This window comes from Ylistrum balloti, unplaced genomic scaffold (assembly GCF_031769215.1).
Source record: "Ylistrum balloti isolate Yb309-2 unplaced genomic scaffold, AGI_CSIRO_Ybal_v1 Utg369668, whole genome shotgun sequence".
NCBI lineage: Eukaryota > Metazoa > Mollusca > Bivalvia > Pectinida > Pectinidae > Ylistrum > Ylistrum balloti.
Window position 1 is genome coordinate 993,831 of NW_026781915.1, and position 18,076 is coordinate 1,011,906.

Genomic DNA, 18,076 nt, shown 5'->3' on the forward strand with positions numbered 1-18,076 from the left:
AAATTGATTTTTCTGATTAATCCCAAAATCAAAGGGAGACAACTATGGACCAAGGGGAACCTACTTACAAAATCTGAGAAAGATCCATGGAGTACTTTTACCTCTCATTCATTTAGTTTAATAATATAATGTAAACTTGATTTATTTTACAACAATTGTGAAACAAATTTTGTGCTTATATTTATCATTCTTGTTAACTTGATGAAAGCGTGCGAGTGGTCTTTCTATGGAAGAAAACCAGAGTACCCAGGGAAACCCACACGGTAGGGCAGGTGACCCTATTCCTTTTCACTTCCATTCCAAGAATTGGACCCCAGAGCACCTAAGTAAAAGGTGAATGTGTTACCACTACTCTTCCTGGCCGCCATTTTTTTCTGATCAGACCCAAAATCAAAAGGGCACAAGTTGGTACCAAGGGGAAACTTTACATGGCATCAGACAGATTCAACCAGAACTTGTACTTTCAAAGAAATTACAATAACAACCTTTCCTTTTAAAATTCCAAGATAGCCATCCATCAGCCATTTTCAAAGATGGCCACCCTTTACCATTTTGTTTTTCATATCAGTCCCAAAATGAGTATACATAACCAAAAATCAAGGGGAGCCTACACATGTAATTTAAAAATTATCCATCTAGTACCTCTAAAGATATAATAGTTTTGGAAGCAAAGATAACACACTTACAGACAACGTGTGATTTGAACAGCCCACCATCTGATGACGGTTGGCTAATGAGACCAGGTGTGATCACTTCATAGAATGAATTGCATTTTTTTTTTCAAGATTATTGGGAACTGTGAGAAGATGTTAATATCTACCAATAGTAAACAATATTGTATATATCACAACATTAATATAGTCTCTGAAATGCTTTTTGTAACATCTATTACACATGCCTTTTCCTGTCATGTACCATCAAAAGTATTGCTTGTACAGGTATGCTCTGGAGTCTTCTTACTAATATTGTACAAACATAACACTAAAATGTATGATATCAAAACATTTATTTATGAAATAAATAAACTAAGAATATTTTATATGACGTACAAATGTATTACCGCCATTGATGAGTCCACATGAACATATACACAATATCGTGTTTACAAACTGGACAGTTAACCATTGTAAACATCATCCAATTATAAGCTGTCTTCAACCCACTTATATCACTGACTTGATCTTCATCCTCAGTGTCCAAAGAACCTGAAATTATATGCAAATATTTAAAATCGTTAAGGTACACTGAAGGCATCTATACCACTGTGATTTGCCAGTTCGAAAAATTAACAAGCCTTCTAAAACCACATACTGTCCAAACATATGCATGGTGAGAGCAGACACCATACTGAAAATGATAAAATTTGTAAATACTGCCAGGAATATCAAATTTTGAACATATAAACTAAATACCCTGGTAAACAAGGAAAGATTCAAAACAAGTAAAAGTAATTCTAATATTCACAATTGTTTAACTATACAGTTTAGGTACTTTGACCTTTTTAAAAGATTTTTTTCAAATTTTAGTTCCTACTTCCATTGTCAAGAGGAAAATATGATTGATCTTATTCCTTACATTAGACCTTACAAGGAATTTCTGTGTTAATTCAGTTCAGGGCTGAGGTCTAATCAGACCAATCTTGTAACAATAAATACTTACACTAGCATGCAGAACATAACAAAGAGGTTCCACAATCCTATGAAGATCCTGAAGTATCGCAAACTCAGCAGGAACTCTCGCACTTTATCACCTGTAACAGATGACTCGTAAGTGCCATTTAAATGCATCAAGATGTACACAATATACACTACACAGCATCAACAATTACTGATAATGACAATCCTCAATCAAATACAACACACACCAGGTACACTGATAAAGAATCAAGCTGGTTTGACATGTCAACTAAGTGAACATTTTGTTTTTAACCTGCAACCTTGCAATCAATAAATTAGCATAAGACTACTCACCAACAGTTGGCTCTACAATGGCTCCAAATGTATCAGGTTGTCCCTGTCCCTTTTTCCTAAAAAAAGAAAGGAATGAAATTGGAAAATGAAAACACCTATTTATATATATATATATGGAAAACATGATACAATACCCATCTGAACTTTCAGAAGTAATAATTGATGAATATCAAACATTTTCTGCAAATCCTTTGAGTGTAAAAAACTTTTAAAATAATAAAATATCTAAATTACTGATGTCCATTAAATTGATATTACATTATTTAAATACTCACAATTTAAAGTTCAAAACTGCACAAGCATTGACCATCAAGGTCCTGAAAATCAGAGAGCATACAAAAGATTAAGGTGTAGCAGGGAATTGGAAATTTTGTTCATAACTGAGAACTGTTCAAACTGACAAAGATCTGATAGAGGTAAAAATGTTAATGTTTATTAGCTCTGAACAAATAGTCAATGGCTCCACATAATAATTCTGATTATTTAAACTACCCTTACCATTTCTATAGAAATGTTAATGGTTAATAAAAAGTAAAAAGTTATTCAATAAACAGGAGAATTAAAAAGTAATAGCATTAAACCAGAAACAATGTATATATATATGAAGATTTCAGTAACAAAACAAAACATATTCACTTTTCTTCTTCCTACCCATGTTGGATATCATTAATTAAATAACTACCCCTCATTGATTAACCTCCAACACCTACCTGCTAATCTTGCTTAACTATATTAATTTCTGTTTTTAGCAATAAGTAAATTTATTCCAGATTGTGTATAAGTTGTGCAAAGCCATAGGAACATGTTTATTTTTTGGTGTAGTAAATAGCAAAATCAGCTGGTTTAATTTGCTAAATGAAAAGCATTTAAAAGATTTATATTTCCACTATATGAACCTATATCGGAGATCCACTGTTTAATTAAAAGTCCTTCTCCTTTATACAAGAATGCTTCATATGAAATTGAGACAATCTTAACACTCTTATAGAGGAATGATTTTAAAGAATTTGCTCTATTTTTCCCTATTAGGCTTCATCTCTCCAGCCCCAGAGTAGACAGAAAATGACTGTCTAAAATGATAATTTAATGTTATTATTCAAATTTATTATGATATTAACATTCTTATTCACTATGTAGTATGTTCATTTTAGAATGTAAATGTCAATAATATGATAAATGCGATTAACAGCATTAATTACCATTTTAGAGACAAAACTTTTCGGTCATTAAAAATGTGTTTTATTTCCATAGTGAGCAGTCGACACAGTATTATGTCAGATAATATAACAAATCGTCCGACCAGTGGCCTCGTATGTGTAGAGGAAAGTGGTCTAAATCTGCGTGATATTTTTCTGTTAATTCTACAGCAACGATTCATTCACCTACCCAAACAAGATCAGATCAGAAATCATTGTTGCCACTTCTTTCTTTCGCCTACATCACAATAATTATACACGGGTCGATCTGTGTGAAATTCCTCATTCAATTTGGCTTATTACATTAGTAAACGTGTCTCCGAAAAAAACGGAAGTTGACATGTTGGCAGAGATCATAATCAGACGAACGCTTGAAGCAAGGCGCATTCGTATAGACACATTTAAAATAGACTGAGAAATGTATCTCTCCTTCCAAACACCAAATTTCCAAGTTCATTTCTTTTGGATGAATTTCCTGTGAAGTACGTTATAGTCTGTCACATGCTGCCATGTGTATGCGCTTTAAGTTCTAAAAAAATAATAATAGGTAAACTCTTCAGGCTTGTTGATATGTTCACTTTAATCTTACATAAAATCAATCACCAGCTAACACAACTTGTATTAAACAGTATAAGAATTCCCATTAGAGATATTGTCACACATTTCAGAGAGGAGTATTAACACAGAATAATTGTCACAAACTTATTTTAGTCAACACAGAAATATTGGTCATCAATTTATACGAGTCAACACAGAATGACTTTTCAGCAATTTATTGTAGACAATACAGACTGAATCAATTTGTCATCAATTTTTTAGAGTCATAAACAGAATAATTTGCCATCAATTTATTGGAGTCACCACAGAATGATTTGTAATCAATTAATTTGAGTCAACACAGAATGATTTGTCATCAGTTTATTGGAATAAATGAACAATGATTTGTCATCAATTTATTGTAGACAACACAGAGTAATTTCTCATGATATTTTCATGTTATGAGAGTGTAAGCAATATAGTATGATTTATCTGTCCAATAATATGATCTCACCAGATATAGTACAAATTAAAATAGGAACACTATGAGCATTCCCAAAATGGTTTTATGCGTAACATAGTCAAATAAATAGCCTCATTTACAAGTCAAAATCCAAGAATTTTAATTCTCGTAACCCTTTAATAACTTTATAGTGTATTCCCCCCACAGATCACAGAGCATTCAAATTCCAGGGAGGGAAATGATACAGCAGTTTTATAAATACATTTCAGAAGACTCATATGTCAAGAAATATTCAAACACTGGAGTCAAACACAAACCAATATCTTTATGATTCTCGGTTTTAACATCAAAGTTCATATTTGAAGACAGGTGTATTATTAAAGGGTCCAATAGACATGATCAGAATGCATTCAGTTGTTATTAGATTACATAGATGGTGTCTGACAAAAGACAATGATCATAGATATAGGGGATAGTGGTTTCCCATTTAACATTATATACATTTCACAAGTATGACAGAATATCTGTATTTTTCACAGGTGAAACCTATAGATATATTCCATCATATGAGAGAAATACATTTGATATTTAACTGGAAACAATTAAACTTTCTTTTCTTGATACATACATGAAGGAAAAACAAGTGGAGCAGCGACTCACATAGATATACTTCCTGGATCAGCAAGTCAAAGTGAGACGGGGCTTGTATATATATATACCCTCTACATCTGGATCAAGAAATAAGTGGTCATTGGTATCATGTGATTATTTGTAATTGCTGAGTGCTGAATCTTCAGTAAATCTGTTCAGTGATTTTTGAAATTTCTTGTAAAGCAGCTTTTTATTTCAAAAGTGGTCAAGAGTCACCTTTGACCTTCTACCTTGACCACCAAAACCTTATTTGGTGTAGAAGTTAGTGTTTTGATGCCATGGAGTGAACATAAACTCTATTTGTGGATGAAACATGGACGGACTGATGTAGAGACACACTCACAAAGTGATTTCCCCGGTACAATATGCCAAAACTATACTCTGGTAAGTGGGGTGAATTAAAAGCTGATCCATACATAAGATAAAGCAGCATCCAAATTTAACGAGAAGCAATCACATTTGCTTTTCAATACACTGTTAAAGGAAAAAGGCCAAGACAAGGTGTCCAAAAATGTTTGAGATATATAAGCAGGTAATTTGATGTTAGCATATGATGTTTTGCTTGAAAACAAAATGGTGCCATTTCATACTGTTAGTTGGTAAGAGTCACTTACAAAACTATTTTAACTCCAAATTGGAACATTTCACACAATAAAGATTTGATATAAAACCAGCTTGATATTCAACCTTCACTTCATTTGTGTCCAAATTGAAATTCAGCTAATTTCAAAGCAGTGACAAAAAAACACCATCCTGACTGGACACAACTACAAAAGTTACATCATCCTGGAAAATTTCTATCTACGGTAGTCATGATATAAGATTCCGCACTGTAGTGATGATTAAAGTTTTTATCAAACTGATAAATTCCTATATTTCACCGACAAAAATGTAACCGATTTTATCCTATTACTCCAAGATGAACTTTTATGGAATATTCATAATATTGTCATTAAAACACTAGTTTGTAACTTTTTATGATTATTAAATACGATATGATAAATACTTAGAACCATAGCAATTGCAGCCCTACATAAAAGTCAAGTTCTACAAACAGTATTTGTGCTTCATGTTCCGAAAATTGTACCATCATTAGTCATAAACTGATTACATATATACAGCCTGAAAAACTGTTGTGTCACATTATCATTAATATTACAAGGTAATAACCATCTTAATTCTAGATCAACTGTTTGTTTCTGGTTCATTGGTATATCCAGCAGCTATCCCTTTCTGTCCCTCCAAAGCTTTTGTCACCTCTGTTTCACCCAACTTCTGCTCCAAGCCTCTCCAGGACCGTGATGCAAGATATTCCCCTGAAAAAGAAAAATATCATTGTTGTATTGAATGATAATGTGAATGAAAATAGTAGTGTTGAGTTGACATGACAAAATATCCTGTAAAAATGTAGTTTTTGGGAGTAACGAAATGAGAATGTTTAACATAGAAATCTTGCCTGCAGTATCCGCTGGCACTTCAGAAACAGCCATATTTTGGTTTCTAGGTATCATCGCTGTGGAGACAATGTCTTTGTCTTCTGTCACCCCTATAGTTCGCAGCTTGCCAGTTACCAAAGAAACATCTGTCTGTGCCTCGAACGTGTCAGGCATAGCAACATAATTATCACCACCTAAAAAAGTACACAAGATACATGTTTGTAAAGTTTGCAATATAATAATCAGTAATTTCTGTCAAAGTAGTCAGTAAAGCATTTCTTGTATTTTTAGACTTTGTTTTGAAAGATTTAGGTTTGGTAACAGTAAACAAACAAAGACAGCACATGTAATACAGATACAATAATATTTTCAGTCATAATCACTTTTATCATTATACTTCAGTCTTCACTGGAAATTGCTATACTTTGACATTACATAACCAAACCAACATGGTTGTAACAGAAAATCTGATAATTCTCAACCAGGACTGATCCACACTTGTCCCAATACCAAGATATTCTGTCTCACATTAACCTTGCATATATGACAAGGTCAAGAAGGAAAAGAGAAAAAGAACATATTTTCTTTTGAAGTGAGATAAATTTCCTCATACAGAAGTCATAACTGCACTTATTCACACCTGCAGGATGAAAGATTATCTCTACCAAAAACACGCATAAATTTCAACAGCATCCTAACCTTGCCAAAATCATAATATTACTGAAAGCAGATACCTGGGTTCATGTATGAAATATGGTAAATTACAAATTACTGACCTGGAAGGAGACTTCTGAAGTCTGTAACATAGTCTGCTGTCCAATCTCTTTCTGTGTTACAAGCAATCTCCAGCTCGTATGGCGTCACAATGGGTTTGTAGAAGTCAGACGAATCCAGTAAAGAATTCTCGGCACATGCAACCAACACAAACACATCAATCTCCATAAAATTGGCCAGCTTTGCCTCATTCAACTTCCCAACGACAAAAGTGTAACTCTTCTTTCCCGATTTCTTTACGATGTCTTTCAGACGATTAATAACCTGTAAATAATCTTTGATGCCTAAAGTGCCCACAACGATTCCCACTATGTGTGCATCCTTTGCTTTCTCAATCATGTAAAATCGCTTCATTAGTTTCCTGTTGATATTGACACATTCCTTGCGAAATACCTGTGATGAAGGGTTGTAGGAATAAAAGAGATTTGTATTAAACGTCATCATCAAGTTGGTTAAAGTCAAACTTTCACATCCAATATAAAACATGCTGTAGTTGCTAAGGTTACATTCCTCTGGTAACCAAAACGTCCTTCCACATTTTGTGACCTTTAACCCTTGTTTCTGACATGAAGTACAGTCTCCTTGGCCTTGAAGGTATGTACTACAATGGTTGGGAATGTCAAGGACAGAGACCACTAAATGATGATAATCTGCTTCCAGTGCTGCTGTTATTTTGTCTGAAATACAGAACAGATAAATATTATTAAATAACATCTGTGTCACACGATACTTTCTGCACCATATCATTTTCAGTGCTCAGCTGAAATGGTACTTCATATGGCAGCACATTAATTGTCCACAGTTATAGCCCTGTATTATTCTTCATTTCAAAGCTTGTCTGAGTGAGCAAAATTACTTGTGTTATTCTGCCTTGTCCTTATTACAGAATCATACACAAATTTGCATCAACAAGTATTTTAACACCATTATTTTGGAAAAGAATCTGAAACTGTACACCCAGTTAGAGAGATGTGACATAGACTCAAAATTTTAATGACAGTTATCTCCTAAAGGCTGATAATGCAATATAATATATGCAATACAAAATTATGATTTTAATTCTTCCTGTCCATAATAATACTTACCTATGGCATGACTGTACACTGTACCATACAACAGGACAATTGGACTAGTGGTGTCATGAAACCAACCCCGAAACTTTTCTTCACAGTCTGCCACCTCCATTTGTGACCGGCCAAACACATACAGAACAGGAAGACGCTGGGTGGGACTCAGACAGGTACGACCAAAATGGATGAGACTGTCTGCATTGTAGTGCTGTGCAGCTACCTCGTCTACACAGCAGCTGTAAATGGTAGCATGTCATTAAACACAATATCAGCTGTAGAATAGACTTATCGTAATAAATTCAAAATAAAACAGCATGTCCATTAACACACAAGTTGTTTAGCACATGAAATTGCTTTTGACCGAAGTTTTAAAGTGAATTTGTTTTTTCTAAGATGTAACAGTTTTATAAAATGTCACTGCCACTGACATAATTCATAAATGGAATGATGATGATTAACGAACCTGCCATATGATGTGTCGCCCAGTATAAACACCTGGCTCTCTACTGCCTTACTGATAGCCGACGTCACAGATACAGCATCACACATCAACTCATCAGGAAATTGTAGTGCCACCTGTAGTAATAGTGTGGCAGGATCGACTTTTAATATAATGAGAATTGTATTGTTTACGTAATTGTTAAATCTTGTTTATTAGTTTACGTCTATACTGTATATATATATATATACATAAAGTACTTGAAGTTGGCAATCACGTGATCATACTGTTTTGTTTTTCTCTAAAGAGTTTTGTATATCAGTAATTAACTCCTTTAAGTGTACGACACATATTTCATTACCCAAACTGACATTTTGAAACATGTTATTAACCCATTTTTTATTGTTTGCTATTACGGTATTACCCTCTGCAAATTCCTCTGTTGTATCCATCGTATACATTTGTTTACTTCGTACACTTCATCAATTTCAGTGGCTGCCGTGCTTGTACATGTTTCAACATCAACATCAGCTTTACGTTCCAAAGACACCTCATCTGCTGTGAAAAATGCTGCAGTCGACATTTTCACTGGAACGAAAATTTAACGACAAAGCCGTTCATCACATTTCTTTGTCAGATGTTTCGGTTTTTAAATATCAAATATAAAATTACTTACACATAAAACAAAACCAAAATAGGCAAACTAGTGTACAGACCACTTTTCTCACGTGGAAATAATGTTAAGTCTCATGTTGTCGATGTCAAAATCCTGCTTAAGGTGTCTGTAAATCCTCTTCAAGCGTTCGCTTAACCGGACATAATAAACACTACTATACGAATGGGTAGACGGGATACAGTATTCCGAAATAGTATAAACAATCTATGTTCAAAGTTTTCATCATAGTGAAAATTATCAACAATGGTGAAAATTAAATATATAGCATACATGAATGTATGCTGTAAAAAATACTGTAGCAGAAAAAGATTTAACAGAATCAAGTTTGAAATGCTTAACTTATCGATGATGAAACGTATTTATTACTAGCTGATGATTTCAATTTTAGAACTGACGTAGCGAGCAAGCTAATTACTAATCATGCTAAGTGATTTATTTTAAAACATTGTGTTCAACATGTCAGAAACACTTCCGATGAAAATGATTAATACATTGAAAGTGGAGTCTTTGTAAAGAAAATAATTTAATGAAAATTGAAAAGTCACACAGGCGACTCTACATGCAGAAATAATTGTTCTTTTTATCTCCAATCATAATTTAATCAAATAAACAACGATGGTGTCAGTTAGAGGTCTATACAGATATACACTTTTCAAAAATATACATTTACATGTGAATATTTCCCTGTATTCAATTCTCCATACATTCTTCATTAACAGGTGCTGAATTGATTACATCTTTGGACAGAAGCCAGAAAGAGGATTTTTAAAAGGTTACATGAATTGCAATAGACACTGAGATCTTATTACGACAGATTTTGTCAATCTAATTCTTGAGAAAAAATGAAACTTTGTCGATGCTGCTGCTACCGTTTTTAGAACGTTTAAACCAAGAATTAACCGCTATCAGCGCGAGTTTAGTCAGGAATGGGAAAATGAATGTGTTGAATGTCACACTTAATGAAGCGATAGTATTTAATGAATTTGAAAATTGCATTTAACTTTAAAAAATATGAACAACACAAAAATGTATCATAAGAAACGTAAGAAGACGAATATTACTACATATTTGAATGCACTGCATTGTATAATGAAAGAAAAGGGTTTTATCCTCCACATTAATTAGAAGATATACTGTATTATTATTATAGATGTAATTATATCTAAAAGAAAATATATTTGAAAACCATCAAAGTAACAAAAAAACAGACGAATATCACTACATATTTGTATACCTTTATTGAAAGAAAAGGGCCACATTAAAACAAGATATACTGAATTATTACAAAAATGAAGTTATATCTAAAAGAAAATATATTTAAAATAAACGACAATAAAACAAGAATCATATATATTCTTCTGAATACATATTTTAGAAATTTGAATAGTATGTTTCATGCTAATATGATGCCCGACAATGTTTGACCGTAAATCAAGGTCACAGAGGTCAAATTTGTTAACACATTCAAACAACCTCTTCTGATTGACAAAAAAGCCTAGAATTAACATATTCGACAGAACGATTCTTTGGATGAAAGCCAACAAAGTCTACTAAAAAGAAATGAATTTACCATTGGTCAGGGTCACGGGGTTCTAATTTGTTATTTGACTGGTAGGTTACTGGGATGTAGCTTGACAAAGAGTGTTTGAGAAAAAAAAACTAGCATTGGTCAATAATCTTGGCACGGGGGCCAAAATTGTTAAGCATTCCAACAACTTCCTCTGATCAACCAAAAGTTCTTTAAGGTCCAGCATAATGATATTTGGCTGGTAGATTCCTGAAATAGAGACAGAAAAAAAAAACCCCAGAAAAACCCTAATTCACTTTCAAGGTTACAGAAATCCTTTTTTTCTTTCTCTTTTTTTTGAGACCACCGTTGAGTGATATAGTCGTAGATGGATAATATGTCGCCTTAAATGTTATTTACTTGCTGGTTTTAAAGGTTTAATTAAATTAATTGGATTTAGACTCACATTGACGGCCAATGATGTTAGGTTTTAATGTCTTTTTGAAAAAAAATACATACCAATGCCGCCAATTTGGCCTCTTGTTCGTCTAAATTAAGGTTTATTTAATCAAAAAAGTTTAAAACAGTGTTTTAAAATATATTATCTATCAATACTTTTTTAATCCCCATGTGTCGGATATTTTATACAGATTCAACATTGGAACAAAGTAAATATTGACTGATAAATAGAATAACAGCCTTCGGTAAGACGTAAAATACAAGCGAAAACATTCTAGGTACGACTGTAAGTACAATACACAGGTGAGGACACCGGTCACTTTATCGTCTCGCGACCAATTTGTAAAAATAAAATAAACATAAAATTTTAACCTCGTCCGATCATTACGTGTTGTTGACAGGGAATAATGACTGAAGTTAATGCCCTGGTGGGTAGTATTTACGCGGGGAGGGGGACAGAGCACTATGTTGGATGATAAAATACATTTTAACTGTTGTACCTCATGTAATTAGCTATACAGGTAACTGTAATCAAAATTAGTCATCTTGGTAGTACAGGTGAGACCTTGAAAGGTAAACATATTTATTCAGGGAAACGGTACACCAATTTTCACCCGGACAACTGACTCTATAAACTTTAGTGAGAGTGTCCTACCAAGTCAAGTACCTGTTAATTGGTTTTACCTGGGCCCATGTACCTGCCTAAATTAACTCCTCTACATTAACTAGAAGTTGTTGAGCAGCGTAAACAGTGTTTTCCCACGGAGAGTATATTTCTTAAAAGGATTATTGTAAACAACGACCAGGTAAGCAATTTGGATGTCAAACATTTACCGTTTATAGTAGTTTTGTAAGATAGAAACCATTTGTATGTTACATAGAAACATATAATACAGGTACATACAGCACGTGTTTTAGAACTTTGTCAGACTGGGACATCTGAGCTAATGCTATCCGACCATTGTGTCACCCGACTGAAATCTACCGCGTGCTATATAAATATTTTCCACGTGTTACACAGGAGATTATGAAATACAAACATGTTTTTGTTCTTATAGTTAGTTTAATGAACTGTGAATATTATCAAACAACACTTTATAGTTTATATAACATGACTAACAGATGATTCATTGTGAATGTATTCATTTAAACTATTGACTTTTCTATTCATAATAAGCGACTGTCTATCCGTGGCAGGTTAAAGGTGTAGTAGAGAATATATGTCCTATGCCAATGGCAAGGGAATAAAACTTCTAACATTGTAAACATTAAGTGATTTATATGGTAAGACATGTAATTTGTATGGTAAGACATGTGATTTGTATGGTAAGACATGTGATTTGTGTGGTAAGACTTGTGATTTGTATGGTAAGACATGTGATTTGTATGGTAAGACGTGATTTGTGTGGTAAGCGTTGTGACTTGTGTGGTAAGTGTTGTGATTTGTATGGTAAGACATGTGATTTGTATGGTAAGACGTGATTTGTATGGTAAGACGTGATTTGTATGGTAAGACGTGATTTGTATGGTAAGCGCTGTGATTTGTGTGGTAAGCGTTGTGATTTGTATTGTAAGCGCTGTGATATGTGTGGTAAGCATTGTGATTTGTGTGGTAAGCATTGTGATTTGTGTGGTAATCATTGTGATATGTGTGGTAAGCATTGTGATTTGTGTGGTAAGCGTTGTGATTTGTATATATTAACAGTTGTTAATTGTGTGATAACAAATGTGATCTGTGTGATAAGCATCGTGATTGTATGAAGACTTGCAATATGTGTGGTAAGACTTGTGAATTGTGTGATATGACTTATGAGTTTTATTGGTAGCTTTATGATTTTGCGCTGTAAGACTTGTGATTTGTGTGGTAAAACTTGTGAATGGTGTGGTAAGACTAATTTGTGATGTAAGACTTGTATTTTGTGATTTAAAACTTGTGATTTTGTGGTACGACTTGTACATTGTGTGGTAAGACATGTGATTTGTGTGGTAAGACTTGTGAGTTATGTGATAAACATTGTGTCTGTGATTTTCTTGTGGTTTTATGCTGTAAGACTTGTGATTTGTATACCAGGTTTTATGAGTATAGTATATATTGTGATTTTTAATGTATTTATATTCTTAGTGCTATGTGTGGTAAATATTGTGACTTTTGTGACAAAGCTTGTAATTTGTTTTGGTTTGTGTGATAAAACTTATTATTTATATGGGGGAAGTGTGACAGGCAGTCAACATGTGATTCATACTGAAAAATCCGTTTGATCTCTTTGTTTGAAAAGAATATTTTTCGGTTATTTTTCCGCTTCTTTGCTGCATGACTTTCGAAAGGTGTAATCTGTTCAATCCTTAATGAAATTCCATCCCAGGACCGCTCAGTTACTCGGCTACATAAAATATTTCGCGCGTTTATTTCGCCGAACTCATAATGTACATACGACATATTTACTTAGATTTACAAATGTCACTTTGAGATAAGATTCATTCCAGATATCACACGGAACTCAAGTTTACGTTTTTTTTACCTCTTGGAATATTGACTCTTATCATCCCTTTGTAAATACGTTACTCATATCTCTATAAACGCCTCCTGAAAACGAATTAAGGAGATAGGATTAGATCGAGTCAAATTATTGCAAGGTTAACAAAATTTAGGATTCGTACTGAAGGATTTCAGTTTGAAGTTATTTGGTTCTAGGACTATTTATTCATTAGTTTTGTTTATTTTTTCTTCCTATTGTTCCTCCGTCGTTCCTGTAACGATTTGATTACTAGGTATCTGTTTCGGTATCACAAAAGTACTTGAGACCCTCCCTGGCTGAGATATCGGTTCGAACTATGAGCTCGAGATATAAGAAAACGTTTTTGATATCCAAGTAAAACCCTATCCGGGTTCCATAATGATTCTTACTTGTCTCACAATCTAATAATACAATAACAATGTGTCATACGGAATGATCACCCATGAAACATGGATCATGGCACTTAGATGTAACAATCGTGCTATCATCTATTAATTAATGAAATACTGTAATACAGAACCGGTGTTCCTTTCATTTATTTATTTATTTATTTATTTAACGGGGTTTACGTAAACTATTACGGTTTTTCAGCCTTTTAGCGAACTAGAATTCCTTCCCTATTTAGACACGCAATACCGCAGCTCTACATGATATAAAAACCGTACCTCCTCTCCCCATTGCATCATCCCTAAAATACGGCAACGTATCCCTGGACCCGTAAGGAAGGTTTAGGTTCTGTCCCATGGCGGAGAAATATATACCAGTTGTGTTTTAAATTATTCATTATATCTCGATGCTATCTCTCTTATAACCCACCCTGAATGTCCAGTTTCGCCACTCAACCCCTCTCAAAATAGTGTCGATATTTGAAAACGAGACGGTCAGATTGGTTTTTCGGTATAATGTGACCGGATTGGGTGACCTGTTGAATTACCTTCGGCAGTTTACTTCAGTGTGGTAACACTATAAATTCGACATCTCTTCCGCTCTATCAAAAGGAGGCTCCCAAAAAACTCTTGCATCCAACACACGCATTTACCTCGAATACATGCGGATGTCGATCTAAATAAGACATTACTACTACTACTACTTTAAGACGGACACCCACTGAATGTGATACCGTGGTATCTACACGCATTTCGGTCATCGACATCCTTTAACATTTTTATGTACGTATATTATCATGGGTACAGAGGAATCTAGACGGACACCCACTGAATGTGATACCGTGGTATCTACACGCATCTCGGTCATCGACATCCTTTAACATTTTTATAGGTTGTTACGCCTCCTTATGGAATAACAACTTGTGACATAAATAATCGGAGAGGTAGTTAGATAAGGTCTCATACCTGACAGGTAGAGGCTGTCAGTGGGTGTAGTGGTTCAAGTAGACAACCGAAAAAAAGGTTCAAAACAGTTCAGATAATTCAAAAACACTTCAAACTGATACCGTTCTTCCCAGAAAGGAACAGATTGTGTAATATTTCAAACTGAAACCGCTGGAAGTTCTTCCCAGAAAGGGACAGATTATGTAATACTTCAAATTGAAACCGTTCTCCTCAGAAAGGGACATTTTGATTATACTTCAAATTGAAACCATTCCCCCTATAAAGGGACGGGTTATGTAATACTTCAAATTGAAACCGTTCTCCCACGAAAGGGACGGGTTATGTAATACTTCAAATTGAAACCGATCTCCTCAGAAAGGGACAGATTACGTAATACTTCAAATTGAAACCATTCTCCTCAGAAAGGGACATTTTGGTTCTACTTCAAACTGAAACCGTTCTCCCCAGGAAGGGACGGGTTATGTAACACTTCAAACTAAAACCGTTCTCCCCTAGGAATGGACGGGTTATTTAACACTTCAAACTGAAACTGTTCTCCCCAGGAAGGGACGGGTTATGTAATACTTCAAATTGAAACCGTTCTCCCCAGAAAGGCACGGGTTATGTAACACTTCAAACTGAAACCGTTCTCCCCTAGGAATGGACGGGTTATGTAACACTTCAAACTGAAACCGTTCTCCCCAGGAAGGGACGGGTTATGTAATACTTCAAATTGAAACCGTTCTCCCCAGAAAGGGACGGGTTATGTAACACTTCAAACTGAAACCGTTCTCCCCAGGAAGGGACAGGTTATGTAACTCTTAAAATTGAAACCGTTCTCTCCAGGAAGGGACAGGTTATGTAACTCTTAAAATTGAAACCGTTCTCCCACATAAAGGGACGGGTTATGTAACACTTCAAAATGAAACCGTTCTCCCCTGGAAGGAACGGGTTATGCTGTTTCAAAAGTGCAAAGAAATGCATACAGTGGAAAAAAACTTACAATGACGACTGAGAATCAAATTGGAAATTGAAAACGTATTTAAATACGCCATGTACATCTACCAGTAAAATCTGTCTGCACTTGATGTATGTATACATGTCTTTGTGGAGGTGAATCCAGCCACGATTGATGGTTACATAACAGATATCAATAGTATTCACATCACTGGACACACCAAAAAACCGTTGTTAGCTTCATAACACGTAAGCTCAAACAAATTATAGCAAGCCAATAAAATTAACAGGCAATCAATACCTTACAAACAAAATTATAGTTATTTCAAAATTATTTAACACCCGATTTCCTTATATGGTAAAATATATGCCTAAGTTACATGCATGTCCATAGCGTGGTAAAATTAACCTAACTTCGAAGTGCATGTTCTATGCCGTATAACAGTCGTTATCATTACTCAAAATGAACACTAGTACATAATGGGGAGAGAACTACTCAGGTTCCAAAATTAATACCATTTATGATCTCTAACGATTGGACTTAATCAATGCTATGATTTTAGAAGCAAACCTAAATATTCATAGATAAGCACTTAAATATATATAGGTATTAAAGTATTTTTTTGAAATGTATAAAATGCCAGTGTACAGCTCCGTAAAACACTATCAGGCTATCGGCCACAGATGAACGAACACCTTATTCTCGCAGACGTGGTTTTTTTCGTTGTACACTAATAACATAGGTTTTGACAACCACATGTGGTAATTGCAAGTGCAAAAAATGTTCCCGGATCTTGGACTGTGGCGAGCAGAGTGTCACCTTGAGACAGGTGTTTATATTATCTTCAACCTTGTTTTTTTGTTTGTTTTACACATATCCAAATCTCGTGGACTCATCGAGCTGGTTAGGCGTTCTAGTTCGGGGCAGATGTGCGTTTATCTGATTGGTGACATTTCACTTTATATTGAAATGTATCTGAAATCGACATCTGACAGAGTACACGAGGTGAATTCATCTGTAAGGTCGCTTGGTCCTCGATAACATCACGTGAAGTATACTTTTTTGTAGTTTTTGGTATGAAAATTACATATAGTTTTATAAAACTACATGTAGACGTTTAAATTCTTCGGAAAGGTCTTCTATATATGCACACCAAGAAAGAAATTTCCCGGGGAAGATCTGATGGTGATATTTCTCAGAGATAGAAAACAAAGACACACGGGCAGAACAGGTATGTTGCATTGCCGAATATCTCTGTATTAACCGAATACATCAGGCTGCAGTAAATTTGACATTTGATTTATCATTGTGGCTACTACTATGACGTGTTGTCTAGCTTTATTTTAAACTTTTCTTGCACGAGTCATATCTCTTGTCTCTTCAGGGTAACTTTCATGCAGCACACACGTGCACATGACTTAGGATGAGGGAGCCACATTTATTATTGTTTTTCATTATTCTGATAGTATGGTCAAAACCTGGTCAGTTCTCCATCTACTCTCATTAAACTCTGCACATTCTCTTATTACACGGGATTATGGTGCCAGAACTTTTTCTTCTCCTTACTAGGTGTAAAAGTGTTGTTTTCTTGTCCGTTCTCAGTAAACGGGAATTATTTACTGTGTACACTTGTATAATAAAATGATGGAGTTGATCGTATCAAATCAATTTCCATCTCTTTTTTTACCAGAGTTACAGCCCTTTGTTTGATCCAGTCTTGGCATTTCTTGTTCTTAGTCTACCTATACCGGACGGAGATCACGATTTCTGCATACTAAATGTTTTTTCTTCTTCTTTAGTTTATGACTTTGTTGACGAAGTTACTACGATTTGTTGTTGATTTTCTTAAACTCTTGCCCAACAATATCCATAGTACACATACACATTTACATCTCCGGATGAAGAGTGATACATCTGTACCCCTAAAGCTCATCTGTTATAGTTACTGCCATTTTCTTGTCCGGGCTATACACGTCATTAAAAGATGACGCAATACATAGTATGTTTCTTTCGCTTTTTGGCTCCGTTGATCAGAACACTTTACAGATGCAAACCTAGTGAAGCTGAGGATGCGTTAACCAGTATCAGGGTTA

At 34.6% G+C, this 18,076-nt stretch overlaps 2 protein-coding genes across 2 annotated transcripts; both read right to left on the reverse strand.

The window, feature by feature from the left end:
- Positions 1–991: 991 nt before the first annotated feature.
- Positions 992–3,496, reverse strand: LOC132561104 (small integral membrane protein 7-like). The gene is made up of 5 exons (XM_060225838.1): positions 3,357–3,496; positions 2,246–2,287; positions 1,971–2,026; positions 1,660–1,750; positions 992–1,205 (listed from the first exon to the last, which is right to left on the reverse strand). The coding sequence occupies exons 1-5, from the start codon at positions 3,380–3,382 to the stop codon at positions 1,190–1,192; spliced, it is 231 nt and encodes a 76-aa protein (XP_060081821.1). The 5' UTR covers positions 3,383–3,496; the 3' UTR covers positions 992–1,189.
- A 573-nt stretch (positions 3,497–4,069) lies between these two features.
- LOC132560715 (2-(3-amino-3-carboxypropyl)histidine synthase subunit 2-like) lies at positions 4,070–9,312 on the reverse strand. Its single transcript, XM_060225395.1, has 7 exons — positions 9,253–9,312; positions 8,961–9,124; positions 8,561–8,673; positions 8,113–8,333; positions 7,030–7,704; positions 6,274–6,447; positions 4,070–6,133 (listed from the first exon to the last, which is right to left on the reverse strand). The coding sequence occupies exons 2-7, from the start codon at positions 9,117–9,119 to the stop codon at positions 6,003–6,005; spliced, it is 1,473 nt and encodes a 490-aa protein (XP_060081378.1). The 5' UTR covers positions 9,120–9,124; positions 9,253–9,312; the 3' UTR covers positions 4,070–6,002.
- Between the last annotated feature and the right edge of the window lie 8,764 nt (positions 9,313–18,076).

Bases quoted from the DNA above. Each gene is read 5' to 3' on its own strand.
- LOC132561104 (XM_060225838.1), bottom strand. From the start codon at position 3,382: ATGATTTCTGATCTGATCTTGTTTGG. The intron at 2,027-2,245 runs GTGAGTATTTAA...TTCTTTTTTTAG, and splicing joins GCAGTTTTGAACTTTAAATT to GAAAAAGGGACAGGGACAAC. The intron at 1,751-1,970 runs GTGAGTAGTCTT...CATCTGTTACAG, and splicing joins CATTGTAGAGCCAACTGTTG to GTGATAAAGTGCGAGAGTTC.
- LOC132560715 (XM_060225395.1), bottom strand. From the start codon at position 9,119: ATGTCGACTGCAGCATTTTTCACAGCAGATGAGGTGTCTTTGGAACGT. The intron at 8,674-8,960 runs GTAATACCGTAA...CTATTACTACAG, and splicing joins AACAGAGGAATTTGCAGAGG to GTGGCACTACAATTTCCTGA. The intron at 7,705-8,112 runs GTAAGTATTATT...TCTGTATTTCAG, and splicing joins AGTGTACAGTCATGCCATAG to ACAAAATAACAGCAGCACTG.